The sequence below is a fragment of the Meriones unguiculatus genome, chromosome 17 (assembly GCF_030254825.1).
Source record: "Meriones unguiculatus strain TT.TT164.6M chromosome 17, Bangor_MerUng_6.1, whole genome shotgun sequence".
NCBI classification, from domain to species: Eukaryota; Metazoa; Chordata; class Mammalia; order Rodentia; family Muridae; genus Meriones; species Meriones unguiculatus.
The window spans coordinates 39,188,958-39,214,383 of NC_083364.1; the positions used below are offsets into that span (position 1 = coordinate 39,188,958).

Here is a 25,426-nt window from a genome sequence, read left to right on the forward strand (position 1 = left end):
AGATAAAAATTTGTATTTCTCTGATGGCTTGAGATAGTGAACATTTTTTTTTTTTTTTACAGTTACTGGCTATTTGCGTTTCATTGTTCGAGACCTGTGCTCATTCCACTGGCTCATTAATTGAATAGCTGATCGTTAGCCTTTGGTATTATAAGTTCATATATGAATTCTGCCATATACATACCCACATATAGACATAGATAGCAGACAGTTTCTCATTCCGTAGGCTGTCTCTTCAGTTATTCATTGCTTTTGCTGTATAGAAACTCTTTAGTTATGTGAAATTCTATTTGTTAGTTGTTAGCTATATTTTCTAAGCAACTGGAGTTGTATATAAGGTCCTTATCTATGCCGCTATTTTGAAGCACCTTTGTACTCTTTCCCATCAGAGTTTCAGGCCTTATGTTGGCTCTACTTCTTGTCAATACAAAGTCTCATGACATGATGGACCTGCAGGGTACACCTAACCCATATCCACCACAGCATAGGCACCATTTCATTCCTACCATAGTTCTCCTTCATGTATAATGGTATAACGTAATAATCACAGGTTCAGACCATAAGGACACTACTCTGCCCACCACCCCTGTCAAGCCAAGTCTTTGCTTAGCCTGGAGAGATGACTCAGTGGTTAAGAGCCCTGGCTGCTCTTCCAGAGGTTCTGAGTTCAATTCCCAGCACCCTCATGGTGGCTCACAACCATCTATAATGAGATCTGTTACCCTCTTCTGTCATGTCATTATCAGGTGGGAAATTTCCGGGAATGGTCCTGGTCAAAGTCCATCTCTTGATCAGTATTTAATATTTAATAAAGCTTGCCTCAAATATGGCCCAAAATGGTGGAATCAGTTTCCCTGGCAAATCGCAGGCCTAACAACAGAACTACCCTCCTACCCCAGCCCACCTGCCTATTGTGGATGATCAAGCGATAAACACTGTGTTATCTGAGCCAGTATGCTCTGGGATCTATTTGTTACAGCAGGTGAACCTGCTTCCTGATTGAGAAATTAGTCACAAACTAGGGAGCCATGTCCAGGAAGACATGTCATGCGTGCTGGTGGTGTGAATACAGGCCGAGGAGGCTGATGGCCTGCAGACTTACAGTGAAGCAGTAAACTACAATAACCAGGAACTGGGGGGGGAGGGGGAGAAGTAACATTGCTCTGAGCTCCGTGCCTTGTGCCAGTCACTGTGGTTTGGATCTGGATCACAAAACCCCACTGCTGAGGCCTGGATGCTAACCTGTGATCCAACCTGGGGGAGGTGGAGCCTCATGGAAGGAAGCTGGTGACTTCCTGCGTCGTGGGGCACAGTTTCCTTTGCCCTGAGGTACTGCCTTATCCCGTAGGCCCAAGAACAACAGTGCCAAATGATCATGGAATAAAACCCCTAAGGCCATAAGCCAAAATAATCCACACCTCCAAAAGCTGGATTCTTTTCCTTGTTTGTTTGTTTTTCGAGACAGGGTTTTTCTGTGCTGCCTTGGCTATGGGGAAACTCGCGTTGTGGATTAGGCTGGTCTCAAGCTCAGAGATCCATCTGCCTCTGCCTCCTACGATCCGGCTTCTTCTTCTTTTTTTCTTTTTTAATTTTATTATTATTATTTTTTAATTTCCAGTATTTTATCACAGTGGTAAACCAAAACAGACACATTGATTTCAGGCTGTCATCCGGGAGGGATGCAAAGTCAGGGATGTGCTAGCATTAATGTAAGAAACAAACGCCTGTGAAGTTTCTTTCCACTCAGAGCCTACAACCGTAACTTAATGACTATGCAGGAACTGAGATTGCTCCTAATCAGACACTGAAAGAATCAGGAAGTCCTTCAAGCCTATCTACATGTACAAATCAGGATATCATTTTCCTACTCGGGTTCAGCTGTGTACGATAGTATCAAGGCGACAATCATTAAATTGGGGAGCAGGGCTGGAGAAATGGTTCAGAAGTTGAGTGTGCACTGCTCTGGCCGCAGGGAGCTCAAGTGTTCACTTCCCAGCACTCACACTGGGTGGCTCACAACCACCTCTAACTCCAGCTCCAGAGAGATGCAATGCTTCTGGCCTCCGTGGGTACCTGCACGCCCTTGTGCATACACACACAATTAGAAAACCGTAAACAAGAATACATCATTAAAAAATACACCAGGAGAGGAGGGATGAGCAGTAAAAGGCAGGGAATTCAAGTGCTGTAAAAATCACAACCAGGAATAAAAATCCTTTGGCGTGGCTGCACCCACATGGAAAACTTTTTAACAGGACAGGAGACTAGAAAGCTCCTGAGGGATGCGTACTGCCAAGATCCCACAAAGCAGTCCTACAAAACTCTCTGCCCCAGTCTGAAGGGCCAAAGGAGCTACAAAACCACCCAGACTGTGTGTGTGTGGGGGGGGGGGGGGGGGTGGCACTCGGTCACTGGATATGCTCTCTGCACAGGAAGTGGAGAACGAGTTTAAAGGAGACTTGTCTCCTTTCTTTTGTTACAGCACCCTTGAATTTTAACTGGATACCTGGCAGCTGAGCTGCACTTTGCCTTCTTTTGCAGATGGGTGTGCCTGACCACAGGATAATTCAAGGGGAGCAGAAATGATGCACACAGCCTTTAGTCATCATCTACAGATGCTGTGATATTCGGGAGCTAGTTCTGGTCACACGGTCACGGCGGTCATCACAGGGATGCTGGAACGGCCCGCTCTCTTAAGCAGCCCGCTTAGACAACTGTGAGTCCTTTCTGGTCTCTTTGTTATAGAGGCCAGCCTATACTTTTTTAATATACAAACACAGGCTGTTAAGTAAATACTGACTGAATTTAAATGATGAAATATGGAAATCAATATTTACTAAGTAGGACTACTATTTCCATGAATTTTCCCCCATTTTTTCTCTTATTTATGAGATTATAATATAATTACACCATTTCTCCTTGATTTTCCTCTTTCCAAACCCTTGACTTTTCATTTTATTTATTTATTTATTTATTTATTTTGGTCGTCAAGTTGGCACACCTGAGAAGACAGCATCTCAAGTGAATAACAGCCTCCATCTGGCCCGTGGGCATGTCTGTGGGGCATTTTCTTGACGGCTAATTGACGCAGGAGGGCTCATCCACTGTGGACACCAGCGCTGGGCAGGTGGCCTGAGCTATGTAAGAAAGGCAGTGAAACAAGCCAGCCAGCACTGCTCCTGCATGGTCTCTGCTGCAGCTTCTGCCTCCAGCCCCTGCTCTGACGTCTCCCAGTGACGGACTGAAGGAAGAAATGCCCTTTCCTCCCCTTCGTTGGTTTTGGTCAGTGTTTTATCATGACAACGGAGAAGCAGACTGAGACAAATGCTTCTATAACATACAAGCAATCTAAAACATTTCCAACATACATTCTCCTAATTTGCATCTTATGATTTATTTTGAAGCATAAAATTCAAGATGTTGATGTGAAAATAGTAACCTAACCATCACTCTAGCCCTAATCACAAGTGGCTGCTTCCCTTTGTGATTTCTTTACGGTCTTTATGCTTAGAAGTCTCTTTGGGAACAAGATTTACTTTGCTTTCTTTTGTCTCATTTAAATACCAATTTTCAGATCTGTCAGGGATGCATGCCGCAGAGTAAAGACCCTGCTTTTTTTTTCTAATAGTAACCACTTTCAAGAACACCAGCTACACTCTACTTTCTGGAATGATTTAACAAGCCCATTGACTTGTGTTTTCACTACGTTATTACCAACAACAGCTTTTAGCCCATTTTGTTCTTGTAACCATTTTGTTTTGGATACAATAAAATTTCAATTGTTTCTTTTAGTATTGGGGGGGGCAACTCCAAGACAAACCCTTATTTTGAAGGAAAAAGGAAATGGGCATTTCCAGCAGCCTTTGAAGTACTCTTCAGCATTTATTTTCTCCCTGGGGCAGAGGTGGCTCTGGTGGCAGAGCGCTCCCCAGCAGGGATATTCTGGGTGAGTTTCCAGACTGCATAAACTGGGTGTGCTGCCACACTTGAAGGTGAGGTCAGGAGAACTGGGTTCAAGGTCATCCATCCTCAGCTAGAAAGTGGACGGAAGGCCAGCCTGGCCTACGCTATGAGAGACCCTTCCCAAACCTCCAGCCACCAACAAAGTCAAGAGAAAAACTACACTCGATTTACATTTATATGTTTTGTGTGCTGGGTACATGCATGTGCGCCTGTGTCATGGCACCTGTGTGTAGAGGTCGGAGGGCAATTTGCAGTAGTTGGTCATGTGGGTCCCGGGGATTGAACTCGTCATGAGTTCTGGCAGCAAGTGCCTTTACCTGCTCAGCCATTTTGCTGGCCCTGAAAAATTCTTAGTGACCCAACGCAAGCTGTTCTGAAAACTGTACCCACAGTCACGTGACCGCACACAGGAGGGAGAGGGAGAAAGTGAGTGGTCAGTCATGTACTAGCTTTGTAGAGTTCTAACGTGGGCAGTGGGACTGGAGTATGTGCTTGATGATGCTCCATTAAAATACGTGTTTTATATACTTATATGTGCATGATATGTTGAGTGAGGAAAAAAATTAATATTCCTGTGTGATATTGGGGGCCTAGGAACTATCTCAGAAATCAACATATCAGAATGACAACGAAAGAGGAAAAGGATGTATTGCCAAAGCTCTAATTTCACAACCTTCTCCTCTCTTTTAAAGACTCATGATGGCAGCCACCCCTACCACCAGCCTTGACACCCATCTCAGCACCATGCAGAAACACTTAACAACTTGACCCCTGAGCTTTAAGAATCAGGAGGGGGCAACTCAGTTCTTCCTGAAAGTTGTCAGATATAACCTGAAAAGATGGTTTGCTACTCTTTTGACAGAGAAAACCCTACAAAATCATGCAAATCAAGAGGTTCAAATCTTTGTGTTCACTTTAAGAACACCCAGGAACCTGCCCAGACCATCAAGGGAATGCATTTCCAAAAAGTCACCAAGTATCTGAAAGATGTCACTTTAAAGAAGCAGTGTGTGCCATTCTGGTGGTATGATGGTGGAGTCGGGATGTGTGCCCAGGCCAAACAGTGGGGCTGGACTCAGGGGCAGTGGCAAAAAAAAAAAAAAAAAAAGGCTGAGTTTTTGCTGAACATGCTTAAAACCGCAGAGAGTAACGCTGAATTTAAGTTTAGATGGAGATTCTCTAGTCACTGACCGTATCCAGGTGACCAAGGCACCTAAGCTGTGCCATCAAACATACAGAGCTCATGGCCGGATTAACCCATACTTGAGCTCCCCCTGCCACAGTGAGATGACCCTCACGGAAAAGGAACAAATTGTTCCAAAGCCAGAAGAGGCTGCACAGGAGAAAAGAGATCCAAGAAGAAACTGACGAAACAAAAGCTGATGGCACGGGAATAAATTCCGCACAGAATATGTGCAGATAAAAGTTTAAAAAACAGAGCAGCGACTAGAATTATTACTCGAGTCTAAATCTCTAACATTTTTTATGCATGTTTTGCCTGCATGTATGTGTGTATACTATGTATGTGTGTGGTGCCCAAGGAGGCCAGAAGAGGGCATCAGATCCCTTAGAAGTGGAGTTACAGCAAGTTTTGAGCAGCTATGTGGGTGCTGGGAACTGAACCCAGGTCCTCAGCAAGAGCAGTGTGTTCTTCATTGCTGAGTTATCCCCTCACTCCCTAGAGTCTAAACAGCAATCTACCTAAAACTCACTTATTTGCTTATATCACAGAACGGATTAATGAAATGCAATTTACTTATCTGATTGCTATTTATGGTGAAACTACCTCTAGACAGGCAGTTCTTAAGCCTAAATGGGTTTAAGAACTAACAGATCTCTTTAAAATTGTTAGCACTGGGATGGGGACCAAGGATCTAGAATGTTGGTAAACAGTAGTTTGTGAAATGTATAAAGACCCTAAGTTAGGGGAACCTTAAGTTTATACATTTTATGAAAAAACTCTTGGTTCTTAAATGTACATATTTCTCATTTTTTTGTATCAAATTGCTCACATATCTATACCCTTCCTTGTATTTCTCTCTCTCCCTCTCATTATTCATAGTCCACATGCACAGAATGTGGTACTTGACCAACAAGGAGAACTGTGAACAGAAGTTCCTGGAAAAAAACACCCCTTCCACTGAAACGTCAACAAGGCTGAATAATTAGAACTTCCATGACCTGAGATAATGGAATGACTGTAGCCCAAGATCAAATTACCTTAGGCCACCTTTAGGCCCCTTACCTGCCTTCTTCTGTATGTGACCTAACACTTGTGACTGTTAGGTAAATCCCCTGAATGTACTAGCTCCCACGAAGCAAAAGGCTAACAATGCTGTTGTGCTGTATCGGAGGTCCACGGTGAGACCTACCTGAGGTCTCCCCTTATGTATTTGAAAAGTGTCTTGATTTAAGAATTTTTTTCTTCTGTACGTACAGTTTGGGGTAACCTGAATCTATGGTCCCAAACAGGGCCATGCATATTGGCTTCAGAATAAGTTATCTCTTATTCTCTGAATTCAAAGCTATTTTCTCATTGACATTTAGTAAGCACTTTATTTTTACTCAATCAGTCGAAAAGGTAACAGACAGCCCTGTTTTTCTGATTTGTTTTGTTTTCTTTTCTTTTTATCAACTTGACACAAGCTATTGTCATTTCGGAAGAAAAACCTCAACTGATAAAATGCCTCTATCAGTCTGTAGACATTTTCTTGATTAATGACTTATGTAGGAGGTCCCAGCCCACTGAGGTTGGTGCCATGCCTGGGCAGATGGTCCTGGATTCTATAAGAAACCAGGCTATGCAAATGGGAGACCAAGCCAGTAAGCAGCATTCTTCCTTGGCCTCTGCATCTACTCCTGCCTCCTTGAATGTTTGCCCTGACTTTCCTCAGTGATGGGCTGTAAGCTCTAAAATGAAATAAATCTTTTCCTTCCCAAGATGCTTTCGGTCACAGTGTTTATCATAACAAAGGAAAGCAATCTAAGACATATACCCATGTGATTGAATATTCCCAACAGTAGTTAAGAATATAAAGCAAGAAATAGATGTTTTCTTCTCCCCAGACTTGTAGTTCCTTGGCCCCTTCCCCAGAGACAACAGTAATGCTGGTTAAAGCTGCCATATATGTCTTTGCCATTGTTTTCTAAAGCACACTAAGCATATTGTTCTAAACCACACTTCTTTGCTCACAAGCACAGTTTTAGAGATAGCCCACAACAGCACCTGCAATACTGTAACCCCTTTCACAGCCACAAACAATCCCACAAGCTACTGCACAGGCCTCTGTGGCTGGAACCTGTATGAGTCCAGCCTTCCGCTATCACAAGCAAAGCTGCACACACACAGTGGGATCTGCCACCTGGGGCGGCTTTGCATGTGAGCTCATTTTTTTATAAATGTATACAGTAAAGAACACGTACATTTTAAGCCGGATATAGTGCCCAAATGCCCTGCAAACAGGGCATCCCAAACTGTCATAGGAGTTGAGATTTAGGAAGTCCGGGTTCAGGGTACCGTTCCAACAGGCTGGGTCAGAACTAAAAAGCTGCATGTGAGATAGGCCCACAGAACATAAGATTGCTAATGTCTTGTTTCAGTGATGTTTAAATGCATAGTGTAGGTCTTTATTCCTTCCACAATGTTATGCAAGCTGAGAAAGTAGCAATCTAGCACATTTATCAGATAAAAATATAGGTTCTAATTTTAGTGTTTTCAGTCTGAAAGCTGCATTGTACATACTGCATGAAATTACTGTAGGACACAAAGTATTTTATTCCGGGAAAACCTAGTCTTTACAGATGAACACAAGATTGAAAATTAAATTTATACCATCTTCTTAGGAAAGGTTCAACATCTGTGAGCTCTCTTTCTCCTTCCTGTCCATCCTATCTTTATTCACATTTCTTTTCTTTTTTATTTTTTTATTTGAGACGGGGTTTCTCTGTGTGTAGCCCTGGCTGTCCTGGAATCACTCTGTAGACCAGGCTGGCCTCCAACTCACAGAGATCCGTCTGCCTCTGCCTCCTAGTGCTATGCTTTAAAGGCATGCACCACCATACCCAGCTTTTCACATTTCTTTATGAGTTCTATTTCTCTTTTGTTTCACTTTCCCTGCCAAAAGGCAGACCCAACTCTTTATTTCTAGAATCATAACTGGAAGGATGAAGAGGACTGTAGGGTTGGGATATAACAGCACAGATGGTCCAAAACGGAACTAAAACCAAAGGCTGACTGACATCTTCAGAGTGCCTTGAGGACATGATACTGAGATTGTATTTTAACACTCTGGATGCTTAAATTTAAAAACAAGCAAACAAACCTGCAATGTTTTAAAATTTAAGACCATATCAAACACAATAAAGACCCAATGTAAGAAGGATGGAAGCTGACAGCCTTCCAAGGAAGTTCACATGAGCTTTTTCTGGATTTCCTTTATAATACAAAACATTAGTATCTTAAGTTTTCTGAAAAGAGAATATATTTTGAAAATCGGAAAACAAGCATTTATTTTTAACCTGTAAAGTTCTGTTCTAAATGAAAGCCACCTTGCCACTGAAACCCTCCTGCGTCCCCATGTCTCCCCATCTCTAACAGAATCAACAACCAGCGATTCTGCCTCAGCTGCATGACCTCTGACCTCGCCTCGTATTCACTCTCACACATGTCATCCTTCTCATCCCACCACTCCTCACAGCTAAGAGTCGCCCTGGCTCCCTCTCCCCATAGCTCCATTTCCAGCAGCAAGTCCTCCCAAACAGAAACAGAATTTCACCACTTTTCCACGAACTCAGTTCCACCACAACACCAGGCTGCCATCTTTCCCTGCTTCGATGACTAGTTTCCCAGGCCGGTTTCCTTATTTTGCCTGTGACCTCCAGCTTCCCTATAGGCAGCCCAGCAGACTGTAATCCGGACACTCCACAGCTTAAAGCCTGCAGTGGTTTCCTAGCTCAGCAAGAGCGCTGAAGTCCTTCCAGGAGCTCACACAGTCTAAGGGATCCGGTCCCACACTCCCACAGTGCCTGCGGCGGCTTGGGCCTTAGGTCTTTCCACACTTCCCGCAAAGCCGCTCACGAGGTTCTCACCATCCTCGCCTCCCGCCAGCTGAGCTCGTCCCTCTTCTACCGCTTACACCTGTGGTTCTCTCTGCATGATCAAAACTACTCTGCCCCGCAGGGTAACATTATGTCTCCTTTATACCATTACCTCATTCGTTTTAATATTTTTTAGGTTACTTATTTTATGTGTATAAACGTTTCGCCTGCACATACATATGGGTACCACGTGCACACCCATTAGAAGCCCTGGAAGTGGGGTATACAGATGCCTGTGAGCTACCATGTGGGTGCTAGGAACTGAGCCTGGGTCCTCTGCAAGAGCAACAAGTGTTCTTATCTTCTGAGACGTCTCTTCAGCCCCATGGCCTTTACTATATATGTAACACACACATTTGAGTGTGTGACCTATTATACTCACTTGTAGTATACTCTGCTTTTATTTTCTCATGGTTATTACAGTTCCTGGGTAACAAGAAGATTTACTTGTTTCGCTGCTTTTTTCCCACAACTAGTCCAGCATCTTCCAACTAAGTTGGAATACATACAGTAAAACTGCATACAGTAAAAAGAATAAATGCGTCCACACCAGTGACTCTCCACAGATCACGACTAGAGACTTACAATCAAGCATAAACAACACACTTGCAATAAGAGATTAAAATCGTGGGACATGCCGTATAGGACTTACCTTCTTTTAATGGTTAAGTCTGAAACGGGTGTGCATCTTAGACCGGTTCCCAAGACCATGAGGAAGGACGTCAGGAGCACAGTGACACGCAGACCTGCAGAGGAGGCAAGCATCAGGATGAATTCTCTTTCCCCTGTGGGTGTTTGATGTTAGCTGAGACTCTTGTTAGTAATCGGTCTAACATCTCATTCTAACACAATAGCACAATAGCTTTTCCCCGATGTCCCCAGCAACCTCCACACTGGGAAAACACAACCTGTACACTGAAAACTAGATGGTTTCTACTTGAGTAGAAAACTGGGATAACCACAAAGACAGAAGGGGAACCCTCTCCCTCCAATAGTCTAAGTGAAGGTCTGGAAAGTTTTATGCAGTTATTACAGCAAAAGAACGAAGAATAAATTTAAGACTATTTAAATTTTGTATCTCAGGCACATATACACACACATACACAAATAAAAGTCAAACTGAATCTTTCTATATATATCAAATATAAAAATTCCAACTTTCAAATTCAAACTGCTAATAAAAACTACATTGTCACTAAAAAGTTATTCTAAGGTGACATGTATATTAAGGGTTTTTTTGGGGTTTTTTTTGTTTTGTTTTGTTTTGTTTGTTTGTTTGTTTTTTCAAAAAAAGAAAAGACAATTGGCCAACTATATATTTTAGTTTATAATTGGTACAAATTAATGTTTATTATGGGGCATAGAAAGTAGTCTGATTATTAATACAATAACAGTCTTAATTCTTCTATTTATTCAGATAGTTTTTAACTTATAAAATGATGCTGTTGGGCCTGGAGAGATGGCTCTAAGGTTAGCGGTGCTTGCTGCTCTTGCTAAGGACAACGGCTCAATTCATCATCTCCACGGTGACTCATAAGTATCTATAACTCCAGTTCCAGGGGAATCAATACCATCTATGAGCAACAGGCTTAGTGGCTGTGCGCCTGCTACACTTCATTTCTCCTCCTCCCTGTGAACGAAAATTCCTGAAAAGAGGCCCTGTCTCACCAAGAGCCTAGAGCCAGGTGTGGGAGCACACATGTGTAATCCCAGCAGACAGAAGCAGGTGGATCTCTGTGAGTTTGAAGCCAGCCTGCAACAAAGCAAGTCCAGGACAACCAGGGCTACACAGAGAAACCCTGTCTCGAAAAAACCAAAAAAAGACTCCTAGAAGGACTCTGTGTTTGCAGAGACTGATGGACCGATTGGAACTTCAGTGCTGTGGAGTGGTTGGAATTTGCATGTTCAAAGGCTAATTACCTTATCTTGGGCTAGTTCTAGCCTCTGGTACTGCCATTGCTTGCCCCACTCAGTATTGGAAATAACATCCTGTGACAATAAATAAAAACCCCTTAGATTCTACTGACTTAGCAGGCCTGTAACTTCAGCAGATGCTAAAGCTAAGGACATCAGATTGCATCTACACCTACATAATAGCTTCCCCATCTCATTGTACCTGCCTCTCTGGTGTATGCACAAATATATTTCAACTTGTTTTGATTTATCATTTTCTTTGTTCTGTGAGACTATAAAAACTTCATGTAACTGCTTCCACACTGGAGCACAGAATTTGGGGTAACCTACAATGGCTCCACAATAAACTATCTCTTATTTCCTTTAAAAAGAAAGCTGTGGTTTTTTACTTCGACATGCTCTCAAGTCTCCTTTTCCCTCCACTGTCCACATCAGCCAATTGAGATTGGACTGTGAGGTGAACCTTCTACAGTGAGGAATGGCCAATTGCCCTCTGTGTTAGAGACAAAAGATACAGAGGCATCTACGTCACGTGTGCTCTCTGGGTGATGTACATGTGCCTTTGTACAGATAGAAATTGCATGGCCAGCTTACTTTTGCTCAGTTCTTGTGTCTTTTTGTGTCACTCTGAGAGCAAGACCAGTATTAGTCATTTCTAATACATCTTCTGACCTCTGTAGGCACCAGGTATGCCCAAGGTATACATACATACATATATACATGTGTGCAAAACAAAAACCAAATAAATAAATATGCATATATTTATGATGCCATTAAAAATTAAAATCAGAAGCAAGCAAGATAGCACAGAGCTTCTTGCTGTGCGAGCCTTAGAGTTGAACTTCAATCCCTGGAAGTTCTGATGAAAAGAGAGAATGAATTCCTGAAGTGTCCTCTAAACTCCATAAATGAGGAGACCCAGCCCCCAGCCCTGCCCTGTTGTGTGTATCTTTTACCTCCTTATAACAAGATGTCATAGAACAATACATGGAAGCCAAGTCTTTAGTCGTGGTAATGGAGCTACTGATGCTCCCTATGTCAGGAAACCCTGCCTGGAATGTCAACTGTTACTTCCCCCAACTCTGTATACAAGTGATCTTGGGAGATACTAAACTATATAGGAAGCAGAAAGTTATTAAAACAGGACTCCATGATGTAGCTCCCACGAGGCTCCCCAGCCATGATGGGGAAGGCCCTGGTGGTGATGCAGCTGCCTGGCTGTTACCCATGACTCTGTCAGTAAACTGTTGTCTGTCTGTGGTCTGTGAAAAAATCCCGTAAGTTTATTGTCACCAAGTGAAATCCTATTTCGGTCTGTCTCTGGTGACCATCTGGGGTGATTGGATGTTAACTTATGTCTCCCCAGGAAAAGTTAACACAACACCCCCATTATACATACATACCAACAATAATAATGAAAATTAAAAAGAAAAGATTGGAAAATACTACGTAGCTCTGGCTGGCCAAGATTTTGTTCTGACCACCAGGTTGGCCTTGAACTCACAGGCCTCCTGGGTGCTGGGGTTAAAGGTGTGTGTGCATTACCATGCCTGACAAGTTAAAAAATATGTGTATTTTTTATTTAAATAGTGGCTCAAGACTTCAGGAAATAAAGTGAATCAGGTAGTTTTTCCTTCGTATTTTTAATATGATCTTCAAATGTGTGCCAGCACCATGTGCATATGTAAAAGGCAAAAGCAAATATAAAAGTATGTATACAAACAAGGCGTCTGAGCTAGAATCAGTTTTAACTGTCAACTCAACACAGCTTGGGGTCACCAAGAAGTGGGTCTTAACGGAGGGGCTGTCCAGATCAGACTGGTCTGTGGGGCACTGTCCTGATGGTTAACGGATGCAGGACAGTGTACTGTGGTCCAGCCTTTTCCTGGGCAAATGGAGGTAAGAAAACATGAGCAAGTCATAAGCAACCTTCCTCCGAGGTTTCTGCTTCAAGTTCCTTTCCTGGCTTCCCTTACCATGGATGAACTGTTAGCTGGGATTGTGAGCCAAATAAAGCTCACACACAACTTCCTCCCCGAAGATGCTTTGGGGCATGGTATATCTGCCCCAGCAACAGAATGAAAGAGAACACAGGTAACCAGAAACACACATGATAACTGCATGTGAGTGCAAAATGAAACACTAATGAAACTGCACCTGCTTCCGTCTGGAATGCTGCTGTTCTGTTCACACTGAACTACTGTTACCTGATGTAATAACCTATCACCTATGGCTGCCACATCACACAGGTGACTCACACAAGCTATGGTCCAGGTGGTATCTCCCAAATCCAACATTTGAAACCATGCTACAGAGAAAACAGAACTAAACAATTGATAAAATGCTTGGTTTTTTTTTTTTTTTTTTTTTTTCAGAAAAAAATTAGTAGAGGGTAGATTAAATATTTGATTTTCAAATTTCTTCTCTGCTTGAAGAAAATGGAAAGTCAACAAAACGATGATTATGCAGAACAAACATCACAGGGAAAATAAATTTAAGATCCAGATCAGGCACATAAATGCCACACTGAGAATACTTTGTGATATGAATGGGGCAAACTTTATAATATTCTTATATAATCTGAATATGATTAATACAATTGGGCAGAAGGAATGCCACAGAGAATTGTGCTTCCTGGTAACAAGTAATGCATACATACTGCTCATTACTGTGTCTACTAGCAGAACACAAGCTTGGAAACAGCAGTATAGACACAGGAAACAGAGTGTAATTAATGGAAAAGACACACGCGGCCATAAATACCCTAAAACTGCATGAAAACACACAGTTACTCTGGGCACCCAATGAGACACCAAACAGAGTTTTATATTTTATATTGTATGCGAGGTTTATCTTCCTCCTAAGGATTCTGCTTGTAATTATAGAGGCAGCAAAGAAGCAGCAGGGCATTGACTGTGCCATGTGGTCCAAATGGCCCAGCTTTTCATTGCTACTGCCCAAGACTTTCCTATGCAGGGTGTTTTAATCAAATATATGATGCTTTCATAGCTTATATAAGTGTAAGATGAAGAGGCTGTGAAAAGCTGGTTATTAAAGCAATTTTGGATGGATACAGCATGGTTGTAGAGGAAGGAGAAGCAGGCTTTTTTATTTTTGTTTAATTGTTGCCAACTGTTACTTAATCTATCCCACTTAGACTCTCAGTCTTGAATGGAATACTTTCTTCCTGTCACTTATACCTCAACAAGGCAGGACTCTCTAATTCCATTTAATCAAGAGAGATATCAACTCAGCCCAGGAAGAGAGGTAATAAAGGACCCAGTGAAATACACTTGAGACAAATAAAACCTATGCATGAACGGACCTCAAGCTATCACAGTATGTGAAGGCAAAACCCACGTTATAAAGAGTGCGGTTAGAAGACGCAGAAGCAAACAATGTTAAAAGTAAAAGTAGAATTCCATCAAATACAGCATTGAGACATTTCAGACAGTTGCCTTTCAGTAGATGAGATACTGGGATCCACTGGCTATAGGGATGAGAGTCTTCACAAAAGGTACTGAACGTGAAGCTGTCACACAAGGGTCAGAAAATGTTTCTGGAGCTGAACTTGACAAATATCTGCAAAGGAAAGTAAATTCAGGGGGCTGGAAAAATGGCTCAATAGTTAGGAGCACTGAGTACTATCCCAAAGGATCTGGGTTCAATTCACAGCACCCACTTGGTGGCTCACAACTATCTATAATGCATACGGACAAAATAGCCACACACATAAAGGAAAAATAAAATAAATCTTTTTAAAAGTAAATTTACATTTTTCCATAATTACACTATAGAAAAGTATAAATATTTAATAAAATAGAAACAAACAATCCAGGTGAAGTTAATTCAAGAATACACTGCAGAGACAAAGATCATGGAGCCAGAGCATGCTTGTCCAGGGGCCTCATTTTCCTCAGGAGGAGGGAAGACAAGCTCCTGTCAGGCCTCTCTTCTCCCATCATCCCAGTCAACGATGGATACTATCAGGATAATGACACTGTGTAAGCTTATCCTGCTTACAAAAGCAGACACACAAGATCCAAAATCCATAGGTCACCCTTACCCCTTCATATCCTTTAACCCGGCATCTCAGAAACCTTTAAGTCTGGAAGCCTCCCGCTGTGCCTTTTGGAGGGCTCAGCATAATCAATGGGACCCCCGACCTTCTCAAGTGCATCTCTGAAGGGTCTCCACCTTGTCTTCCTATAATGACTCCCGCTTAGGATGCTGCGTCTACTGCTACTTTCTAAGCACACTCCTTTTTCTGTCTCAAAGCTCCCCAGATCTTCTCCCATGCATTTTAAGATTCTCTGTTATCACTGGCCTTGAGCAATTATGACTATATGTTTTGATGTAGTTTTCTTCATGTTGCTTCTGCTGGGATTCCTAATATGCAAAATAGAGAGATCAGGCTTGAAGACGTTTTCTCCATTTTTTCTTCAAAACATTTTTTTCTATCACACCTTATCTATTATTTACCTTGCTCATCTTCTTCTGAGATTCCAACCACATGTATACCAGGTAATTTAAAATGGTCTCACAAATCACTGAACTCCAGTACTGAATTTTTAAAAATCTTAGACACTAATTAAACTTTTCAATTCTAGAAGTTTAATGTTGGGTTTTTAGTATTTCTATATTTCTCCTCAGCACAATCAAACTTTTTTACATCTTTGTAAATACATATGGGGTATATTTACAGAAAAACCTTACAGAAGGTTTTTTGTTTGTTTGTTTGTTCTTTTTTTTCATTCTGGCTGTCATGTATGAGCTTCAGAACCATTTTCTTTTCTGCCTTCTCTTTTAGGGTGGTGTTTGTTTTCTTTTCTCTAGGAATTTAATGTTAGCCTTATGTTTGTGGATGCACCTGTGGAGGTCAGAGGACAACTTGCAAGAGTTATCTTCTTTTAGCATGTGGGTTCCAGGGACTGAACTCAGGTTGTCAAGCATGGCAGCAAGTACCGTGACTTGCTGAGGTATAGCACTAGCCCAACAATGTGCCAGCTGTAATTATCCTGTTTTGATACGGTCTCAAGAAATCCATGTAGGCCAGGAGCCAAATGAGGCAGAGAGCAATCCTGAACTCCTAATCTTCCTATTCCCATTTCCAGAGTGGTCAGGATTACAAGACTGTGTACCACTATTCTAGTTTAGGTGACCCTGGGGATCACAGTCAGACCTCTGGCATGATAGGTGGACATCCTACCAACTGATCAGCATTGCCAACACTGATTTCATAGCTAAGTATTGAACTTAAGAGGAAAAATTATGGCTTCTCCTTATTTGCAATGCTTTCTGGAAATTCTCTCCAGGGGGCAAGCTGAAGCCACCATTAGGACCATTGCCATGCCATGTTGTTCAAAGTCTGTTGGTATAATGTTCTTTTGGAATGTATACAATTCACCCTTGTTCATTCAAATGCTGATGTCTCTACCCCACTATCTGGTTTCAATTCGGACATTGCATTGTGACGTTTATTTTAAGTATCATCTGTCTCAAGTTTGTGTAAACATGCCACCATTTGTTCTCTATATTGTCAATTAAACAAGCATCCCCAATGTTGAGCAATGGAGAGAATAGGGTGGGACATCCTGGTCCAGAGAGGAGAAGCAGCAGGAGGGAGTAGGAGTAGAGGTAGGCAGGAGAGAACTTGGAACCAGACCTAAGATATGACTAAAAGCAAGTATAATGGGTAAATTCTGAATGGTAGGAAACTATGGGGGCTTGGAGATTTAGGATGGAGTAATCATTGCCCAGCATTGTGCTCTAGGTTAACTACATACATCGTAGTCTCTGTGCAGTGTGATTTGGGTATAGAATTAACCACTGCTTAACTAAAAGATAAATCAATAATAAATATTAATACCCACAACAAATGTCTGAGACTCATGTTTCATATACTTTTGGGTTGTTTTGTTTTAGTGAAAATCCAGAATTTTCCCATAGGCTCTTTTTCTAGGTCTTTTTCTACTGCTTTGATAAAATGCCATGACTAAGGCAATTTATAGGAGAAAGGATGAGTTTGGTTTGTAGTTCCAGAGGGTTTGAGTACAAAATGGAAGGAACAGCATGGAAGCTGGCAGCAGAATCAGGAAGCCGAGAGTTCACATCTTTCACAGTTATGAAGCAGCGAGCAGACTGGAAGTGGAACAAAGCCTTAAACCCCCAAAGCTCGTCCCAGTGACATACTCCCTCCACCGAGGCTCTCTACAGCCTCTTCAAATGGCACCAACACCAACTGACCCAGTACTCAGATACCTGGGCCTCTGGGGGCCACTCCTGATTCATGTCCCACATTTTATTCCCTGGCACCCATAGACCCATTGTCATATCATAATGCAAAACACATTTAGTCCAACTTCCAAAGCACCCATAGTCTTTCACAATTTCAACATTTTTAAGTCTCTTTTGAGACTCAAGGTAATCTTTTAATTGTAACCCCCTATAAAAATCAAAAACAGTAAGTTACAGACTTCCCATATTGAGCAGCACAGAATATAAATCACAGCAAAAGGGAGGACTGAGGGCACAGTGAGGAAATACGGAACCAAAGGAAGACCAGAACCCATCAGCGCAAACACAAATTCTGTAGCTCATGTCTGGAGTCAAAGGGCTTAAGCGACTCTGCCTTCCGGCTTTGCTGCCTGAAGCATACTTCTCTCGTGGGCTGGTTCAAATTCCTGCATGCAGCTCTTCTTGGCAGATACCCTGTGACTCTGGCATCTCTGACATCTTGGGGTTGCCACGGGAACACAGACTTCATTTTCACAGCTTCACTCAATGGCCTCTCAGGGCCTTCTCATAGAGACTCCCCTGCCATACGCTGCCTAGGCTCACCAGCTCTCTTAAAGTCTTGGAGGAATAATCCACAATCTCTTTATGCTTGTACCTTTTGTGCCTCTAAAGCTGTCACCCTGTGGACTGGATGACACTGTCAAGTTGTACTGTCACTTGAAATGGACCCTCAGCCCCTGGAATCTGTACAGGAATTTTAATTAAGAACATGGCTACTCTGGCATGAGATCCCATCCAAAGGCTTTCTAGGTCTGTGTGATCAGGCTGGAATAGACACACCTTTAACCCCAGGAGATAGAGGCAAGCAGATTTCTGAGTTCAAGGCCAGCCTGGTATAAAGCAAGTTACCAGATAAAGAAAAACTTAGGTACATGCCTTTAATCCCTCCCAGCACTCAGAAGACAGAAGAATGCAGATCTCTGAGCTCTAGTCAGTTCTGTTCAGGTAATTCGGTTGAGAGTCGGTGCGGTAGAGTTGAGTTCTTAGTAGTTCAGTTCGTGGAAAAGTTCAGTTTGTGGAATTCAGAGGCAGTTTTACTGGGAGAGTTTTATAGACACAGGCTGAAGATAGAACAAGCTAGACACAGGTTTAGACAGAACAAGTGAGAGAATGAAAAGGAGCTAGAAGATTAGAATAGATTGCTAGAGTTAGTTTAAGGCCAAGCAGAGCAATTCAGTTAGAGGCCAAGAGAGAAGCCAGACTGAATCAGTTAGCTGGGAGAGAAGTTTGAGCCAGAACAGCTGAGTTGAACGAACCATCCAGACAGAGTTCAGAAAGAGCTAGAAAGGGTGAGCTTATTCAGCAGTAAGTCTCAGGGGCTGACAACACTCTAGGCCAGGTTAGATTGTATGGAGGATAGAAGCTTCCGGGAACCTCGAACAAATAAAAATACTTGTACAGGAATAACATTAGCGACATTTTGTTTGCTTCCTCACTTACTAGGAGCAGAAATTTCTTTAGGCCTTTTCCTTTGGCAAGGTGGAGGCTTAGCAGGGTAGGACTTGACCCTGCCCCCAGGACTCTTTCCTTAGTTCCAGTGCCTCTCCTCAATAGCATTGATCTCTTTACCAATCACAGCCTCTCTCCCAGCACAAGCCTCTGCTGTAACATTAAGTTTCCTAGTGTTTCTTCTCTCAAACTGTACGTTTATTTCTTTTTTCCCCACTACCTCTTTTTCCACTGTAGACCTGCCCAAGCACTATTATAACAACCATACCACAGATTCAACATTGTTATCTTGAAATTTCTTCCACCAGATAAATTAGTTCTTTACTTTTTAATTTAATCTCAAGCAAGTTCTTAGGGCACAGACAAAAGATAGCTAGAGTCTCTGCCAATTGTCACAGGCATGGACTCTTGTCTGGTTGCTGTTAAAGTCCTTGCTTCTCTCTGGAAACCTCTTGAGCTGGACCTCTACAATCTGCTTTGCTCTTCACACTGCTGCCCTCCAAGCTCCCACAAGGGCATCCCCCTTAGGCCTTGTTTACCATTCAAACGCTTTTCTAGTACAAAGTCCCAAAGGCGTCCACATTCCTCCACAAAACAACATGGTGAAGTTCTTTACAGCAACAGCCTACTGTCTGATAGGAACTTCTGTCCTAAGTACCTTCTGTGAGAAAATACCTTACAACCATAAGTAACTGACAAACAAGTTTATTTGGTCTTAGGGTCCTATAGGGGTAAAAGTATATCACATAGGGGGAGCTCAGCAGCAAGCAGCAGGCTTGGTGGCAGAACGGGAAGCAGAGAGATGACAACCTGAACCACAAACATGAAGCAGAGTGAACTGGAAGTGGGGTGAGGCTTTAAACTCTCAAAGCCCACCCTCAGTGATGTACTTCCTCCAACAAGGCTGCACCTCCCCTTAACCTTGACAAACAGTGTCACCAACTGAGAACCGAATGTTCAAATGCCTGAGCCCATGGGGGCATTTCTCAATCAAACCGCTACAATGGCCAAAGGAGCCTTTGGTCTATTTGATCTGATATAATAGCTACTATTCCTAATTGTGGTAGTTTATAGAGCATGACATACTTGCCTCCACATCAGGTGGCCTCACTGTCTGAAGATACTTAATATATTATTCAACACAATGATTCCTTTCTCAAGCCCTTTCAATATTTGCTAAGTAAGGCTTTCCATCTTGACCTCTCAGGTCTCTGACCTCTTACTCATGGTCATGCCCTACAACCTATTCTAGCTAGTCCCATCTCAACTTGAAACAAGATATAATCACATGATGGTAGGAAATCTCAATGAGAAGATGCCTCATAAGATCTGGCTGTAGGCAGGTCTGTAGGGCATTTTTAAATTCGTGATTAGTGTAAGAGGGCCCAACCCATCGTGGCTGGAGTCACCCCTGGGCTGGCAGTCCTGGCTTTTATAAAAATGCAGGCTGAAAGCCAACCACACCTTTAATCCCAATTCTTGGGAGTAAGAAGCAGGCTGACCTCTGTAAGTTCAAGGCCAGCCTGATCTACAAAGTGAGTTCCAGGACAGCCAGGGCTACACAAGAAAACCCTGTCTCGAAAAACCAAAAAAGGAAGGAAGGAGAAAGGAAGGAAGAAGGGAGGGAGGGAGGGAGGAAGGAAGGAAGGAAACTGAAGAAGCCATAGCAAGCCTGTGAGCAGCACCTTCCCATGGCCTCTGCATCAGCTCCTGGCTCTAGATTCCTGCCCTATTTGAGTTCCTGTCTTGAAGTTTCCTTAACAGACTCGTGATATGTAAACCAAATACACCCTTCCTTCCCCAAGTTGCTTCAATCATGGCGTATCATCATAGCAACAGAAACCCTAACCAAGACAACTATCTACTCTATTGGTTACATTCTGCCTTTATTTTTGCAAAATCACACCCATGACATAATCTGAATTACAAGTACCCAGCTTTTCAATCATGGCCTCTCTTTCCCACACATTCCCTCTCTTACACTAACAACTGTGACAGGAAAATTTTTGTCTTATAAAGAATGACAATTGGTGAGTTTACTATTTTTTGTTACTTATCTATTCTTGACTTTGTTTATATGCCATTGTTCCTTTTTATATTGCTCTCAACATAACCCTTTAATCTTGGTGTGATTTTTTTTTATTTTGGTACTATACTCCCCAACACACACACACACACACACACACACACAAGCACATTCACTTCTGCTCTTGCCTTAACATTGAACATTGAAGGGGGGAGGAACATACAACTGCGCAGACTCACCCCTTCAAATAGTCAACCATTTACAGTAGGCCTTCCATGCTGACACATCCAGCAACCACGTCTAACCGAAGTGTTCTGCAGTTCCCTGGAAAGCACTTCACAAGTTCTCTCTCCAGTAACTGTTCCCTTATCCTCACTCAAGTGATAATTTTGTTACTGATTTTCTGAGACATAGGAGCTACCACTACCTGTCACATCATCTTGTCTTCTGTTAGCAGGAAGAATTAGCTGCCAATGTTCCTAAGGACAACTAGTCTACCTGTGTTGTGAAGAATACATCATGCTTATACAACAGCACAGTAATATCAACAATTCTCTCTCCTCCAGCATCAATTTCCCTCTTCCTCATGTATCCAAAAGGCCACTGTACTACTGAAATATGCTTTAAGTTCTTTTACTTAAAAAAAAAAAAAAGTTCTCAGTGCCTACATTCCCTCTAGCTCTTACTCGGGTGCTCTTTTGCTCTTTATGGCATGCTTTCTTAACAGAAATGTCTACAACACTCACTGTCCCCAGTTCTTCTTTCCCATTTTATTCCTGCCACCCCAATAAGGCCATTCTTCCAAATGACATCGACGATCTCCATGTTCTATATCCTTCTTCTTTCCCCAACCTCTGAACACTGAGATGACCCCGGCTTAATCCTAGTCTCCACCTCTCTACATAGATATCTAACCTTGAGACTTTACATTCTATTATGGCTAACAGTTCCTACACCATCCTGCAGGCCTCTTCACTGAACTCTGTATATATACCCAGATGACAGCTTAATCTATCTTCATGACTATCTTACAGGTATTTCAAATCATGCCATTTCTCTTAAACCACTCCTTTCATAACCTGTGTGTGTGAATGTGTGTTATTGCACACACGTCCGTGTGTGTGTGTGTGTGTGTGTGTGTGTGTAAATGTCTCACTATAAGGTATCACTGGCAGGAAATCACTATGTAGACAAGGCTAGCCTCAAACTCACAGAGATAAGTCTGCCTTCCTGAGTGTGAGAACGAAAGGCATGTGCCACTAACTACTCCTGGCCTCCCTTCCATAACCTAAAATATCCCAGTAGATGAAGTTCTACTCTCCCTGATACTAGAATGGTAAGAGATGTACTAGCCTTTTCTTTTACTTCACATGCTCTATCCAGCTCATCAGCTTCACATGCTCTATCCAGCTCATCAGCGGTACTGGTGAGTCTACAGTGAGTCTACCTCCAACACGCATATCCAGTCTCACCTCTTCTCAAATCCTCCACCACTACCACCTGTGTTAGAAAGCCAGCATTGGCTCCGTCTCCCATCTTAGGCTTTTCTACTGGTCTAAGTAAGATGTCTTCCCGCTCCTGCGTTCATAACCAGGACAGCAGCAGAGTCATCCTTACCCCTCTGCTCAAAGCCTCATGGCATAACTCACTCCTAAGGGCCAAAGTCCTTACAAGTGGCTGAAGAGGCCCAGCCTGAGCCAGTTCCCTAGTTCTCTGACCTCATCTCTGACTACAGTTTCCCTCTCGGACGTTACTCTGGCCTCATGGCTCCTTCTGGATATGACAAACAAGGATCTCTGTCATTGCCATCCTCTTTCTCCAGACATTCTTGTCCAGCATTGTCATGCCAAGCTTCCCTCTTCCTTCAGGTGTCTACTCAAACACACCTTCCCATGAGGCCTGTGGGACAGTTTCCACAAACTAGAACACAGTGGATCACAAGATCTTCCTCCTTTACTGTTCTTACTTTTTTCCAAAGCATCAGTTGTCCTCTTTGCTTAATCCTCTCACTAGAAGCAGACTCTAGGAGCCCCTGGTCCCAGCTTAGCATGTTGCTATCTCTTTAACGGCTCTTTGGCTTGCTTTCCAGGGTGCACCCATTTTACACTATTATCTCCCTGACACCTTCTTCTGTTTCCTTGCTGGTGAATGGAAATGGGGTGGAAAGGTACAACACCTGCTTTAGGAAGATAACAGGCCTTGTATGCTAAGCGAACAGAGAGCTGCATGCCTCCCAGTGAGCAGGCCACAGAAAGCGAACTTGCTGTTGTGTGGGTGCAGTTGGGTCACCAACATTATGAAAGTGTCTTAACTGCTCCCCCAGAAAGAAGAACTGTTCCTAAAAGAGAGAACTTTGCGGCGGACGGTTACATGTGCCAACAGGGTGCATGCTGGGGATCCAAACTCTAATACTCCCTCCTCAGCCCAGGGGAGAGATCTGAAATTTGTTTTTTTGTTGTTGTTGTTTTTTATTGCTTCAACTAATGGAAAATACGAAATTAAATTTACCAAACAGTTACAGGAACTATGAAATACTCCCCAAAGCAACTTATTTTCTGAAGGGAATAATAATGTCTAATGTAGACAGCCATGGTTGATGGATGCACTCATGAAATATAGAGAAAAAAAAAACTAACATTCTGTAGCACAAAAGCAAGAATGGCTAAACTTAGAAAATAACATTAAAATACTACTGGAAAAAGACACCACAAAACAGCATTTTGTTCTGTTGAGCAAAAGATTATTCCTTTAATCCCAGCACTCAGGAGGCAGAGGCAGGTGGGCTGCTGTGAGTTTGAGGCCAGCTGGTCTACAAAGTGAGTCCAGGACAGCCAGGGCCTTACAAAGAAACCCTGTCTTGAAAAACAACCAAAAAAAAAATTTTTTTTGACTGTTTTGGACTGAGTTCCTACATTAGAACCTAACAGGCCAAACCAAACCAAAATAGTTTGCCTTAGTTAAAACACCACGACTAAAAGCAACTTGGAGAGAAAAGTGTTTACTTCATTTCATCTTACAGCTATAAGGTCACGCACTATCGCAGAGGGAATTCAGAGCAGGAACTCAGACAGGAACCTGGAGCTGGGAACTAAAGCAGAGACCTGAAGGCAACCTGCTTACTGGCTTGCTTGGACTGCTTGCTAATGGTGGCTCAAACTGCCAGGCACTGGTCCATAGTGATCCTCCCTCACCAATCATCAATCAAGAAAATGTACCACACGGGCTAGATAGATGGCCTAGCAGTTACGAACACTGTTCTTGTAGAGGATCCAAATTTGATTCCTTGTACCTACATCAGGCAGTTCACAACTACCTGTAACTCCGGTGCCAGAGTATAACTTTGAGTATAACTTAGGTACATGTGTGTGCATGCACACATACACACACTCTCTCTCTCTCTCTCACACACACACTCACAAATTATATATATATATATATATATATATATATATATATATATATATATATTTTAAAGAAAGAAAACACACTGCAGGTTTGCGCACAGGCCAAGCCTATGGAGGCATTTTCTCTAGAAGGATCTTTCTTTCCAGATGACCAAGCTTGTATCAAGGTGACATAGGAACTAACCAGCCAAAGAGTCATTCATGCTAAAGTGAAATTAAAACTTTAAGGAAGTGGATAAATCACAAGGCAGAACAGTCTTTCCTGAAGAGGAGATTTCTAATAAGGCAGTATGGTAAGGCAGTCTCTGCTTTAACATTTACAGAAATGAGGCCGGGAGCAATCCAGTATTCGCCGGCAGGTTTTCTCTACTCTGTGCTCTTGTTTATACCCAGAAAATCAGTGTCCCCAGGGGGCGTGCTCCTCCTGTTGTGTACAATGGAGAGTCTCTAACTCAGCAGTCACAAAGAAAAAATTAGTAAGGCTATGATAAAGCCTCACTATTCTTTTTTTTATAAAGCCCATTGTGTGTGTGTGTGTGTGTGTGTGTGTGTGTGTGTGTGTACAGAGGCATGTAGTGGCCAGAACAGTGGCTGGGTGTCTTTCTACCTTATTTTTTAAGACTCTGAAGCTCACTGGAGCTTGAGGGAATCTTCTGTCTTGAGAGCCATGCTCAGCTCTATACGGGTGCTTGGGGATTTGAACTCAGGGCCACTCGCATTTACAAGCAAGCATTCCTACCCACTGACCATCTGTCTTCTCGGCCCCATAACTGTGGCTTTTTGATGACTATTAACGTGGCCAGATTTTACAGGAACCACTAAGGAATTTCCAGACTGGAAGAAACTAGGATGAATCTTAAGATAGAAAACAAATAAATAAATAACAACAGTGAAGGCATTGATGAGTCCCAGTAAAATCTCTAATTCAGTTTAAAGGCAAACAGAAAGCCCCTACACAAAGAAAATCCCCCCACTCAGAATGCTGCATGAATGTTTCTGTAGTAAGTACTCTGACACCAATGAGGATGGAGGAGAGGGAGCTGTCTATGGTAGACAGAAGCCAGGACAGCCCCTGAAATGCCTCCAACCCAGGTCCAGTTTGCATTCTCATGTTATACTCAAAACCCACGAGGTGGGGCAGGCAAGCAAGCTAGCTTTTCACAGAAGCCTTCGAGGCAGTCAGCAGGTTGTTATGGGGAATGACCCATTGTCTCAGCTATTCCTCCAGGTCATTCTGCTTCAGGTAGCAAGTGAAGTCATGCTTGGCAAACAGTAA

The 25,426-nt window shown here is 42.6% G+C and overlaps 1 protein-coding gene and 1 pseudogene across 2 annotated transcripts in view; one reads left to right on the forward strand and one right to left on the reverse strand.

The window, feature by feature from the left end:
- Slc49a4 (solute carrier family 49 member 4) overlaps nt 1-25,426 on the reverse strand; it is a 72,287-nt gene that overhangs the window by 44,138 nt on the left and 2,723 nt on the right. For both annotated transcript variants that reach the window (XM_021634644.2, XM_060370322.1), the window contains exon 2: nt 9,713-9,806. In XM_021634644.2, the coding sequence (XP_021490319.2) occupies nt 9,713-9,806 (94 nt within the window). The remainder of the gene's footprint in view (nt 1-9,712; nt 9,807-25,426) is intronic.
- Nucleotides 4,803-5,360, forward strand: LOC110547236 (large ribosomal subunit protein uL22-like; annotated as a pseudogene).